This window comes from Rana temporaria, chromosome 2 (genome assembly GCF_905171775.1).
Source record: "Rana temporaria chromosome 2, aRanTem1.1, whole genome shotgun sequence".
NCBI classification, from domain to species: Eukaryota; Metazoa; Chordata; class Amphibia; order Anura; family Ranidae; genus Rana; species Rana temporaria.
Window position 1 is genome coordinate 132,570,195 of NC_053490.1, and position 13,918 is coordinate 132,584,112.

Here is a 13,918-nt window from a genome sequence, read left to right on the forward strand (position 1 = left end):
CGTATCTACGATACGTTACGCTGCCGCACTTCTACGTGAATCTGGCCCATAGGTACCAGTCATATTACAGCAGTCATTTATGGATTACTGGCTAGAAATTGCAAGTAGCTGATGATTGTTTTTTATGTGCAACATATTACTTCTTTCCTTCAGTTTTATATGTTAAACTGAAAATTCCCTCTAGTAAGCTACATATTTTTTTATGTGCATGAAATTTCTCACCGTTTTTCTCTCACATTTTCAGGAACGACAAAACAGTCAGAAGAACCTTATAGCTTCCCCAGAGGAAACATCCCAGATATTCAGCACTGCAGAAGGACAAGCACTTAGAGTGAGAATCACCTTCAATCTGAATTGTATATACATTGTGCCTTACTGCACCTCTGATCTGTACCACAGTATACTTTACAGGCTAACATTTGCTACCCACCCACTGAGTGAAGCAAAGGCCATGTACACTGCTGTTAGTAAATGGAAGTTTAGGAGCAGTTGGGCGTTTTTTTCAGCTGCCCCTGAACTCTCCCCTGTTATCTTATGTGTACATGTACACAGGGTTGTTTATAGTCATTTCTAGGCAGTTGAGTTTAAAAGCCTTTTATTTAATGCAAAAAAATGGGTTCAGACAGATGTTTAGAGGCATTTGAAACGCCAAATGCCTGTAACAGCTTGTAAATGCTGTTAAACGTGGTAACTCGTGAAACGGTCACCACCGTTTACGATTTCCCTTCCATCAGTCACAACAGCTCATCTGACACTCCACAATCTAGCAGACATCAGACATCCCATTTCCCAGAACAAGGACGAGACACGCAGCTCTGTTCTTGTTCCAAAATGTATGAACACTTTTAATGGTAACTTTCAGTCTTATATACAGTACAACATGTTACAGTAATCAAAGGAACAAAGAACTCTCCACCCACACATCACTTCAATACACACTCTCTTAGACAATGACATCCCGTTGAGCTAATTATCCACCAGACATTCTGTCTCCGACAATAAGTGATTCACCTGCAGAATGCACATTTCTATGACAGACGTTTTGGCACCGAGTTAACATGACCTAATTACTATAGCTGAGAAGTCACATTCCACACATAAACAGTATACATAATGAGAGGTCTAGGAGCCAGGCTGACTCTCATTTTCAATCCACAGTAGCAGTCTTAGTTAGCATCTCAACAGCCTCACACAATGGACAATGGAATGTCTCTCAGGAGCCTATTGACCTGGTGTGGGTCAGCATGAAACCACCTGTAACATCTCAAGACATCCTGCAATATGAACTATCAGTACTGTCCCATCTCATGTAATTTCTAATTAATATTTCTCAGTCACCCTATGCCCAAAAGGGGCACAGGGTGACCCTAGACACAAGAGTCATTAGTGACGCTGGCACAGGAGTACCCCACATTCTTCAAAAGTCTCTGGTTGTCACGGGTCATTCCGTTACAACTCGCATTTAGCGGGGTTTCGTTTACAGTCGTTTTACTTTTTTTTTTAAAGAAATCGGTCATTTTTAGACACCGGTTTCTAGCTGTCAAGTTAAATCGTTCAGGAGAGGTTAAACAATGGTACTCTGGGACCTGTGACGTGTCCCAACACAGTGCAGGGAGGGAGGGGAAGAGGGTGTACCACTCCCGGTTGGGGAGTGCTTAAAGCAGAACTCCCCCTTTTGGGTGGAATTCTGTTTAAAGTGGGCTAAATCTACATGTAACAGTCTTCATTTCCAACCATCTTATAATCACAAAAATGGCTGACCAGATTTATACATTCTAACACCTTAAAGATGCTGGTGGAACGTGGCTTTGATCTATGAAGCTATTGGTGTGATTAAAAGCTGGTTCAAATTATTTTAAATAATCAATTTGAAAAATGTGTATGACCAGCAAAGTTTACCCAAAATCACTTATTGTTTTTTTTTCCTTTTCAGAGGGGTTGTCGTGTTCCTAAAATTGCACTGAGGTCATGCTGTTCTTTTAGATGTAGATTGGTCTTAGCAGAGTTTTTCTGTAATAGTATTTAGCAACTATATAGTACCTGCCTTCCTTAAAGTGTCACTAAACCCACATCATAAAAAACTAACAATAAATGGTGTATTACATGCTGTTCATACTCACTCAGCCAATATGGGATTCGTTTTCTGTATTGTGGAAAAAACCTGGTTGATCCCGCTGTTCTCTACTCCCCCTTCTGTACATGTCTCCAATTCAGTTGGGGATTTTACAGAGTAGCTCTGCACATATTCAGTTTCCAGTGAGTTTATATGCTCAGCATTTCCTCCCTATTACATCTGTGCAGCCCATGTGACAATAGAGTCACATATGTGGGTGTATACACAGTGGTAAATGACAGCCCACTCCCTCCTCCTCCATGCCCTTAAACCATCTAAACACAATGGGGGCAGGATATTACATGTAGACTGATGGAGGCTTCACCTCCCTCTTATTCTAAGACACAGGCTGGAGGGGCTTGACAGCCTGTGACTGGCAGAAATCTGCCCACACCATGTTATTGGCAAAAAAATAATAAAGATGTGATTTCAAATGTATATTTGTATATTTTACTCTGTATTTTAAAGGCTGTTTTTTTATGTATTTTTATTTACTTTGGACATGTGACCAGCAGCAGAGGACTAGAAGCTCCTCCTGCTTATGTTTCCCTGCAGACAGGCTGGGAAAGAGCTGGGTCATGTGACAGCTGTATATCTATTAGGAAAAAGGTACTTGTATATTTTTTTATAATTACAAGAATTACAGTGCCATCATCCATATACAGAAATAGAAAGGACAATGTAAACTAAACAGTGTGTGTTTAGTATCACTTTAATGAACTGGTTCAAAATGTGCATAACTAGAAAGCTGTTTAGAGGTTTTCTGATTTATTTAAATAAAGCAAAACGGTAAATAATGTTGTTATTACAGAAAACCTTTGCCTATTTTTCTTATATAGTAGGACACATCATCGCAGGTTATACCTAAAGTATAACTAAAGGCACAACTTTATTTTTAGCTTTGGACAGGGTGGAAGACTTGTCAGTTTTTATTGCTGTCTATGGCCCCCTTAAGGAGATTCACCCTCTTCATTTTTTGTCCTGTTTACCATTATCATTGAAAGTGAAAGTAAAAGAAAATCACACATTTTGGGCTGTCCCCAGAAAGGTAATAGGGGTGAAATCTTCCAATGGGAACACTAGTTCTGGTGACCTGGAGGTCTTCAAGGAATTCTCTTAATTTGCTGGGAATTTCTCTCACTTCCTGTTTGGCTATGTGTCAGGAAGTGAATGGAAATCTCCCGAATGGAACACAATTAGCGGGGGGGGGGGGGGGGGGAATCTGACGGGTTATACTCTATCCAAAAAAAACAAGTTTTGCCTATAGTTCTACTTTAAAAGACCAAGACCTCTGCTTTGCTCTCTCTGTGTTCATAAAGTACACATGTGTATGCCTGGGTTTCTAAATTCCTGTTCTGGTGCATGTATCATTGTATTTTCAGATCGCCCCAATACTAGATACACACCCACTACTTATCTTTGTCAACCCAAAAAGTGGAGGAAAGCAGGGTGAAAGGTGAGTCATCATAATGGGAAGATGTAGCAAGAAACTAGATTTTTTTTTTTCATGTGAGAAGACTGTAAATAATATCTTGCATGATTCAATTATTTTAGCATCTAACAAAAACTTTAGGTCACACATAGTGACAAAGATTTTATATTATAATCAGTCTGTGGTGTTTGATAGTATTCTTCCATTTTATAGAAGAAGTCATTGGTCATTATATCTGAGTCTAAAGAAACTGTTTCACTTTGCCCATTTGTTGCCACCATTCTCAGCTGTCATTTTTTCCCACTCTCTTGCCTAACTGAAGCAATACCAGTGTCTCCAGTTATTGGGTAGAATGTGATCTCCTCCCCTTTCTCCTAAGATGCTGGCTTACGCATGGAGGCCAATAGCTAGGCTCAGACACTGTAATTTTAGGCAGCCCCTACACAAATCTTACACATGGTGCTTGACTGGCCTACACCAGGATGATGTAACTTCATTCATCCCTTAGCATTTTTACCTTTACAGCTCAGTGTACATTCTGCAGCAACTTGTGAACAGGCAGGTAGGAATGCATTATTTGCTAAAAATACAGTATATAGTGTGTCTCCTTTGCAATAAAAAGCCTGCCTGTTTACACATTTTTACTTTTGCATTTAAGTTTTGCTTTAACTCAGGCCTGGAAAGGACCAGGACTGTGAGTAGTGTGTGAATGTATGTAATATTAAAGATTTTGTTTACATTTGTATCAAGGCTTCATTTACTAGCATTAGTATAGTATATTAGCATTACTTGTACTTGTACTCGTGCAAATGCTCAGATACTAAAACTGATACATTCATGAGTCCGGTGCAATTTAATTTAGCAGAAAATCGTACCCGACTCTCTTTAAAATTGCACTGTGTGTCGGTCGCAGTGTAATTTCAAGAAGAGTCTAGTATGATTTTCAGCCTAGTTCAGGTGCGATTTACAATGTCATAAACTGAATTGCACCTGAATCAGTGAACAAAGTCACAAGCATTCAGGGCTCGAAATCGTGCTTCAAATCGGCCCCGGAAATATGTGAACTCGGGCTAAGTATCAGTAATTGAATATATAGTACTACAGCGCTACTACTACTAATTAATCAAGAAAAATATATAGAAATAAAAAACTAAATAATACCGCTGCAGACACAAAAAAAGGTGTACAAAACCAATAATAGTGATAAAATAGGTGTGTTGCGCTGATAATAACTTATTTCTACGTACAAAATTACATAAGAAAGAGACCCCCTTGTAGACTCAATACAAAAGGGATCACAAGTGCAAAATAGACAATATAACAAATCATCCAGTGAAGTGCCAGTGAGGTGCTGGGAAAAAAGTCCCTATTAAAACCAGCATGCAATCTTCATGGGCAACTGCAGCAAGTCAGTACAACCCCTGTCACATGGAAAAAAACACACCACAGTCCGATAATCATGGGATGGTTCAAAGTATACAGACTTCACTTCTATATAACTTTTCACTTCAGGGCAGTGCCGCTCATGTAAAAAAAGAAAACACAGATATGGTGCAAATAACGTATGAATAGGAAGAAAACCAATGCAATACAGCGATTGCACTCACGGAAGCCTCGATCTCATTAGGCTCTGCTGTAAAGTAATACGAACGCCGCTCAGTGCTTAGACGATCTCCTCAGGTGGATGGTCGCGTCACTCGGCTCCTCCCCCACGCGTATCGTCACTATGGGTTGCCATGAATAAGTCGCGTGTCTAGTGACGATACGCGTGGGGGAGGAGCCGAGTGACGCGACCATCCACCTGAGGAGATCGTCTAAGCACTGAGCGGCGTTCGTATTACTTTACAGCAGAGCCTAATGAGATCGAGGCTTCCGTGAGTGCAATCGCTGTATTGCATTGGTTTTCTTCCTATTCATACGTTATTTGCACCATATCTGTGTTTTCTTTTTTTACATGAGCGGCACTGCCCTGAAGTGAAAAGTTATATAGAAGTGAAGTCTGTATACTTTGAACCATCCCATGATTATCGGACTGTGGTGTGTTTTTTTCCATGTGACAGGGGTTGTACTGACTTGCTGCAGTTGCCCATGAAGATTGCATGCTGGTTTTAATAAGTATCAGTAATTGTTACCGACAAGTACTTTGAAAAAAAAAGTATATATGCCTAATATGAAACCAACAAAAAAGATAATTTTTTAGATAGCCCTATATCCAAGGAAGAGTTAAAACAGGCAGTATCTCAGACCCATAATAACAAGGCCCCAGGGCAAGATGGATTGCCTATGGAAATGTATAAAAAAAATGAACTTCAGGAGGTATTACATGAGGCTTTTGGAATACAAAAAATTCCATATTCAATGCAGGAAACAATTATAATGGTGATTCCCAAACAAGGTAAAGATCCATTAATGCCAGAATCTTACCGATCTAGATCTAATATTTGAGATATTATATCTAATATCAGATGTGAAGATCCTGGCAAGGGTGCTTGCAAATAGGCTAGATATATGAATACTAAAATTTATGGTGTTCAGATGGCTTTATTACTTCAAGATCAGCATCGATAAATATCCGTAGACTTTTTTGACATATGAAATTAGCTATGGAAGCTTTTGATATGGTGGAGTGGGAGTATTTATGGGCTGTACTCAGGGCCGCCATCAGGGGGGTACAGGCATTACACCTGTAAGGGGCCCGGAGGTCCCCAGGGGCCCGGATGGCAACCCCCCCAGGGGCCCGGAGGGCAAATTTTTTTTTTTAGAGGTCCGGAGGTCCCCAGGGGCCCTGAGGCCCCGGATGGCAACCCCCCCCTTTTTTTTTTTTATAAAAAAAAAAAAAAATTTATATATATTTTTATTTTATTTTTTAATAAAGAGCCATTTTTTTTTTAGAGGTCCGGAGGTCCCCATATATATATTATTATTATTATTATTAAAGGGCCCATAGGCCCATAGGTCCCCAGGCCCCCGGATGGCAACCCCCCTTTTTTAATAAAAAAAATATTTTTTTTTATATATATTTTTTTATATATATATATATTTTTTTCTTTATATATATTTTTATATATATACATATATATATATATATATATATATATATATATATATATATATATATATATATATTATTAAAGGGCTCAGAGGTCCCCAGGGCCCCATGTGTGGCAAACCCCCCCCTTTTTTTTAATAAATGTTTATTTTTTTATTTTTGTTTATATATATATATATATATATATATATATGTTTTATTATTATTAAAGGGCCCTGAGGTCCCCAGGGCCCTGGATGGCAACCCCCCTTTTTTTTCCATAAATGTTTATTTTTAATTATATATATATATATATATATATATATATATATATATATATATATATATATATATATATATATTTTATTATTATTATTATTAAAGGGCCCAGAGGTTTCTTTTTTTCATTTTTATTAAAGGGCCCAGAGGTCCTGGATGGCAACCCCCCTTTTTTGCAATTTCTTTATATATATATATATATATATATATATATATACACACACATACATTTATATATATATATATATATATATATATATATATATATATATATTTATATATATATAAATTATTAAAGGGCCCAGAGGTCCCCAGGGCCCCAGATGGCAACCCCCTTTTTAAAAAAAAAAATATATATTTTTTTATATATATTTTTTATTTTTATTAAAGGGCCCAGAGGTCCCCAGGGCCCCGGATGGCTACCCCCCTTTTTTTATATATGTTTTTCTTTATTTCTTCGTTTTTGTGTAAAGGCCCCCCCCCGCTTCTCAATCCGCGGCAGCCCCCCCCCCGCTTCTCAATTTATGGCGGCAGCACCCCCCCCCCCCCGGTTCTCTGCTCCAGGGGGCCCATGCCTGAAGCTGTGTAAGGGGCCCCATAATTCCTGATGGCGGCCCTGGCTGTACTAGCTGCCTTTGGTAAAGGTCCAGGAATAAACAACACATTATCCTCCTCCTTTTCACTGTTGAGAGGAACTAGACAAGGCTGCCCCCTGTGTCTACTTTGTTTGCCATGGCTATGGAGCCTTTGGCTCTTGCAATTAGACAATCAACTTCACCGAGCAGGTAGAGAGGACAAAATAGCCCTCTATGCAGATAATGCCCTTATTTTCTTGAAAGGTTACCTCAAATTCATTAATAGAACTTATGGGCCTCATTTCTGCATTGGGACTAATCTTGAGCTTTCGTATTAATTGGGAGAAATCGATACTGCTTCCACTAGATGGTCTAACCTTGCCAGATATAGCTTCACAAATTCAAATCAAGCATACCGTGAAATATTTGGGTGTAGAGGTATCCCGAAATGTATTAACTTTAAACCATTATTAATTAAATTTGCGGATAAATGGTGTAAGCTTCCAATAACAGTGATGGGCAGAGCCAATCTGATATGGACCCCATATACTCCATAATTGTTTTGCTTTGTTTTGGGCTTGGTTTAGTTTGTTTAATTTCTAAATGTATGATTGTTTTAATTTTACATAGTAGGTGAGGTTGAAAAAAGACACAAGTCCATCAAGTCCAACCTGTGTGATTATACTATTATTATACAGGATGTATATAGCGCCAACAGTTTATGCAGTGCTTTACTATATAAAAGGGAGACAATACAGTTATAATACAATAAACTACAAGAGGATTAAGAGGGCCCTGCTTAGAAGAGCTTACAATCTAATAGGGTGGGGCAGGTGGTACAAAAGGTTGTAACTGTGTGGAATGATCTGATGGAAGTGGTAAAAGATTAGTTGGAGATGCGATAGGTTTCCCTGAAGAGATGAGTTTTCAGGGATCGCCTGAGGGTAGTAAGAGTAGGGGATAGCCAGACAGGTTGAGGTAGCGAGTTCCAGAGGATGGGAGAGGCTCTGGAGAAATCCTGGAGACGGCATGGGAGGAGGAGGAGACGAGAGAGCTTGACAGTAGGAGGTCTTGAAAAGAGCGGAGAGGACAGTTTGGGATATGTTTGGAGACAAGATTGGAGACAAGCTCGGGGCAGAGTTGTGGATGGCTTTGTAATTTGTGGTTAGTATTTGAATTTAATTCTCTGGGTGATCGGGAGCCAGTGTAGGGATTGGAGGAGAGGGTTGGCAGACACTGAGCAGTTGGTAAGGTGGATAAGTCTGGCAGGAACATTCATGATAGACTGAAGAGGGGATAGCCTATGGAGAGGCAGGCCAATGAGAAGGGAGTTGCAATAGTCAATGCGAGAGATAACAAGGGAGTGAATGAGGAGCTTGGTGGTTTCATTTGTTATAAAGGAGCGGATTTTAGAGATGTTACGGAGGTGAATTCTTCAAACTTTTGACAACGATGGACCTAAGGCTGAAATGACAAGTCAGAGTCTAGGATTACACCCAGTACCCTGGCATGAGGGGAGGGACTGATGGTTGCATTGTTGATTTTGATGGAAAAGGTATGGAGGGGGGCACAGGCGCGGGGGCATATTAGTAACTCAGTTTTAGAGAGATTTAGTTTAAGGAAGTGGTGCGACATCCATGCTGAGATGTCAGTTAGTATGTCAGTATTACATTTTATATCCCTGTTTGTTGCAGTCGTTCAGATGCTTATCTAATAGTTTTTTAAAACTATCGAGGCCCAAAGAGAAGCTTTTATATTACAAAAGCTTTTATATTACATTTAATGACCGTTTTAAAATGCTGGTATGCTTCTTCATTGTTCACTTTCACACATTTTCTATAGAGTGCTTCGCAAGTTCCAGTATCTGTTGAACCCCCGTCAAGTTTATAACCTAGTGAAGTGTGGCCCATCACCTGGGTAAGAACATTTGAGTCAATGTACAAAGTAATTTTGGGAATGACTGCCCAAAAATATTGGTTCGTTGTTTGTGGTAATCACGGTTCTTTCCTTCGAATTTATTACTAGGCTCAACTTTTTCCGGGATGTTCCCAGCTATAGGATTTTGGTGTGTGGTGGGGATGGCACAGTCGGCTGGATTTTGGATGCCATTGGTAACAATTTTAATAAATATAAATGTCTGTCTGTTATTTGTAGCCACCAGATTTTTTTGTGCTAATATTTGAAACCCAAAGCCTTAAATTTAATTGGTGGCTTAGGGCAATAGTTACTTTACCTATTCATCTCATATTGATCAAGCCAAGTCTGAAGTAATTACAGCCATATTCACATTATGGTTATTCTTCCTACCTGGCAGATTGTATTTCATGTCAGTGCGTATTCCAGTTATCATACTTAAAATGGGTGTAAACCCTTACATATACTGTCTTCAGCTTTATATACTGTTTAGAAAGTGCACATTGTGTTAGAATTTTCACTTCCTCATTCAGCAGTAGCAGTGTAGTGTTGATTGGAGGAAAGGTACACACCCTCCTCCACATAGGCAGAGACTTTCAGAGCTGTCCTGTGAGTAGAGCAGATTTCTGCTAATCTATTTATAGCACCCACCCTGACACAAAATTCAGGCTGGTTTTAGCACATGTGTCGGAGAACTTGTCAGAAGTTATGCTGATAACAGAAGAAGAGAGCAGGAAAAAGACACACTTAGTGCTTTGAAGAGAAATAAGAAAACACTGCAGATATATGTGCCCAGCTCAAATCTCATGAATCGGGTTTACATCCACTTAAGAGGTAATGTATAGAGATTTTGTGCATCATTTCCTTATGTGTTATTGTCAGGAGTGAAGCTATCCTTTTTTGTGTGTGAGTAAATCATATTAGTGTAATTGTTTATTTCTGGGGGCCACCCAAATATTGCAATCTGATTATACAATCTGCTTTACTTTTAACAGCAACTCTGTATTTAATGGTCCTGTCTGATTGTGTATAAAATATATTGATTAGGTAGACCCTCATTTTACACTCACTCGATGGTAAATATTAAGGAGATTGTACAATGAGATTGTGATATGTTAAGATCTGTTCTACAGATGCAGCTTTACGCGGTACCTTTTTGTCTTCAAATGAATTTAACAGAAGGATGCTCCACTCTTTTCAGAATATCAGTTGAATATTCCTCTATACAGTGGAACCTTGGTTTACGAGTAACGTGGTTAACAAGCATTTTAATTCTGACTCGGTTTACGAGTGTGGTCTCGCAAAATGAGCAGAATTCAAGCTAATGGGGTGTGTAGTACCGCATTTGGCCTAAGGTGCGGGACGCTGGAGGCGATCGGAGCCGTTTGGAAATACTTGGAAATACTCAGTTCCCAGGTGTTTATGAGCCTTTCCAAGGGCTTCTGAGGTCAGCCATGCTGTCCCCAAACATTTCCGAGGCTCTCTGGCACCCCCCACCTCTGGCCACATGCGGTATTGCATGCCATTGAAGTCAATGCGGAAAAAATTATTTTCGTTTCCATTGACTTCTATGGGGAAAATCGATTTGATATGCGAGTGGTTTGGATTACGAGAACTCTCCTGGAACGGATTATGCTCGTAATCCAAGGTTCCACTGTATTTCTCTCTAAAATATGTTGTTTGGATTTTTAGATAAATACCTAGAGTTATAGAAAATTATATTTATAGCATGTCTGGTAAATGCCTAAGTTGCCTAATGTATTTTGAGAACCCTAATTACATAATATATATGACCAGTTTGTATGTATGTACCAGGTGAGTACCCTCATATTTCTTTGTAGTGTGTGAGAAATGTGGTGTGACATAGCTAAGTTCTAGAGTCTGTAAATATGATGGTTGTAAGCACTGACATTTTTGCTAAATATACTAATTTATTTTTTACTCTTTCTTGTGTTTTGCAAAAAGGCAATTACTTTCTTAAACTTTCTATTTTCATAGATAAAGCCAATCTTCCCCAAAGGCCTCCTGTAGCTGTCTTGCCTCTGGGTACTGGGAACGACCTAGCGCGCTGTCTAAGATGGGGAGGAGGTGAGTACTGTATACTGTGACAAATGCTGCACACATAACAATCCAGCCATTTGGAGGAATCACATGGTGCATAACATATTCTCTTGGTGATTTCATCAGGCATTTATTGCATAGAGCTACCAGCCTCTGACATTACACTTGTGCCATTTTGATCACTATTGGTCAGTATAAGATTGTGTTGTGACTTGACACCTTAAAAATACCCACCTGTGGACTCTGCCCTGCCTGTTGGTATTCCCCTGTTTAGAGCGCTGCACCTTTCTGTTGGTTATTTTAGTTGCTGTTGCCCCCCCCCCCCTTCCCAGTTGGATTGCTTTGACAATAAAGAAAATAGTAATTCCGTCCATTGGGGGACATAGGTCCCACCCTCTGTGCTGTTGGCCTTATTATATTTTGGTTGCTAGTGGTTGGAGGCAGGGTTATACGGGCGGCTGGCCTAACTTTTTTTTTGGGGTTTACCAGTCTCCAGATCTCCTTAGGGTGGCAGTATAACCCATATAACCAATAATTCATATATTTCTGCTTATAATTGTCAGTCTCACCTTCATGTGAAATTTGATGACTTGATGGGTGTTTCAACAGCAAAGCCATGAGTTTATATTTAGCTGAATAAGAAATGATGGTATTCTTACTGATCAGTTTATCAGCAAATACATATTTCATGACTTTATTATTTGCAGGGTATGATGGAGAAAATCTAGTTAAAGTGCTAAAGGACATTGAAAGTAGCACAATTCTTTTAATGGACCGATGGAATATTGAAGTCATACCTGAGAACCCCGATGAAAAAGGAGATCCTGTCCCATATGAAATCATCAATAACTACTTTTCCATTGGAGTGGTTTGTATTCATATTTTCTTTCTGCAGTACAATCGTTAGTCACCTACGTACATATATAATACAGGTGTATATATTCTTTAACATGCCTTCTATAGAATGTGAATGTGGTAGACCTGAACCCCCAATGGCAACTTTGCTCCCATTGTTTCCGGTGGCTTGGAATCTCATTCTTTCCAGTGGGTTTTCAAGGCAAAATTGCTACCAAACAAAATAAGGATAATTGTTAGAGCAGCTTTTGAAGCAACTGTTTTATCGAATTCTCTAAATGCAAAAAAAAATGACAACCGCCCCTAACTATAACTAGCCTTTGCAGTTAGCTGTGCAACACATCACAAACAAACAAAACATTTCCCAACACACTTACCAGCCAGCCTGCAAAACAACCAAATTGAAGGTTTTGTTTGCACACATTTGCAAATATACATGTAAGTAGGGATGAGCTTCGAGTTCGAGTCAAACTCATGTTAGAGTCGAACATTGCCTGTTCGGCAAACAACGAACAATTTGGGGTGTTCGCGGCAAATTCGAAAAGCCGCGGAACACCCTGTTAAAGTCTATGGGAGAAATCTAAAGTGCTGATTTTAAAGGCTAATATGCAATTCAGGTATGAACCGATCCTCAGACAGTAATATCTTCACAAGATAAACTATCCCAGCTTAAACATCTACAATCTAGCTAATGATTTTTCCTTTACATACAAATCCCAACTGGGTGCCTCATAAACATTCTTTGTAACTCCCCTAAATTTAGATTACTTTGGTCGCACTTAACCTCATCTATGCTGGACACATTTCCATTATGCAATAATTTTAACCCTAGAAGGTGCTGCTCACTGGAAAACATAAATGTATTTAGTCATAAGGGAAAAGCAACATTTTTTTTTTCTATGGTTGAACTGGATGGACTTGTGTCTTTTTTTTAACCTGAAAAGAGAGAGAGGGGAGCCCAAAGATTGAAACCGATTTCGACTTTAACGGCACAGTAAACAATGAGTATGTACAAAAAATATAATTTTAATAGAAAAAAGACACATACATAATGTACAAAAGGACAAGACAATAATTAAAAATCATACATATAGAATACACATAGTATGATGGGAGCCCAAATGCATTCAGGCTCCCATCATACTATGTGTATTCTATATGTATGATTTTTATTCATTGTCTTGTCCTTTTGTACATTATGGGGTAGATTCAGATAAAAGATACGATGGCGTATCTCCAGATACGCCGTCGTATCTCTGAGTCCGGGCCGGTCGTATCTATGCGCCTGAATTAATAGAATCAGTTAGGCATAGATTTCCCTAAGATCTGACCAGCGTAAGTGTTTTACACCGTCGTATCTTAGACTGCATATTTACGCTGGCCGCTAGGTGGCGCTTCCATAGATTTACGCGAGGAATATGAAATTGAGCTAGATACGCCGATACGTCCGGCCGGCGCATTTTTTTACGTTGTTTACGTTAGGCTTTTTTCGCCGTATAGTTACCCCTGCTATATAAGGCGTATCCTATGTTAAGTATGGCCGTCGTTCCCTCGTCGAGTTTTGAAAATTTTACGTCGTTTGCGTAAGTCGTTCGTGAATAGGGCTGGACGTAATTTACGTTCACGTCGAAAGCAATGACCATGCACTGGGATTTTTTCAC

At 39.2% G+C, this 13,918-nt stretch overlaps 1 protein-coding gene across 2 annotated transcripts in view; it reads left to right on the top strand.

Annotated features, from left to right (window-relative positions):
• Positions 1-13,918, top strand: part of DGKA (diacylglycerol kinase alpha) — a 275,733-nt gene that overhangs the window by 249,889 nt on the left and 11,926 nt on the right. For both annotated transcript variants that reach the window (XM_040341070.1, XM_040341071.1), the window contains 6 exons: positions 245-331; positions 3,496-3,569; positions 9,270-9,344; positions 9,453-9,538; positions 11,340-11,429; positions 12,110-12,270. In XM_040341070.1, coding sequence (XP_040197004.1) covers positions 245-331; positions 3,496-3,569; positions 9,270-9,344; positions 9,453-9,538; positions 11,340-11,429; positions 12,110-12,270 — 573 coding nt within the window. The remainder of the gene's footprint in view (positions 1-244; positions 332-3,495; positions 3,570-9,269; positions 9,345-9,452; positions 9,539-11,339; positions 11,430-12,109; positions 12,271-13,918) is intronic.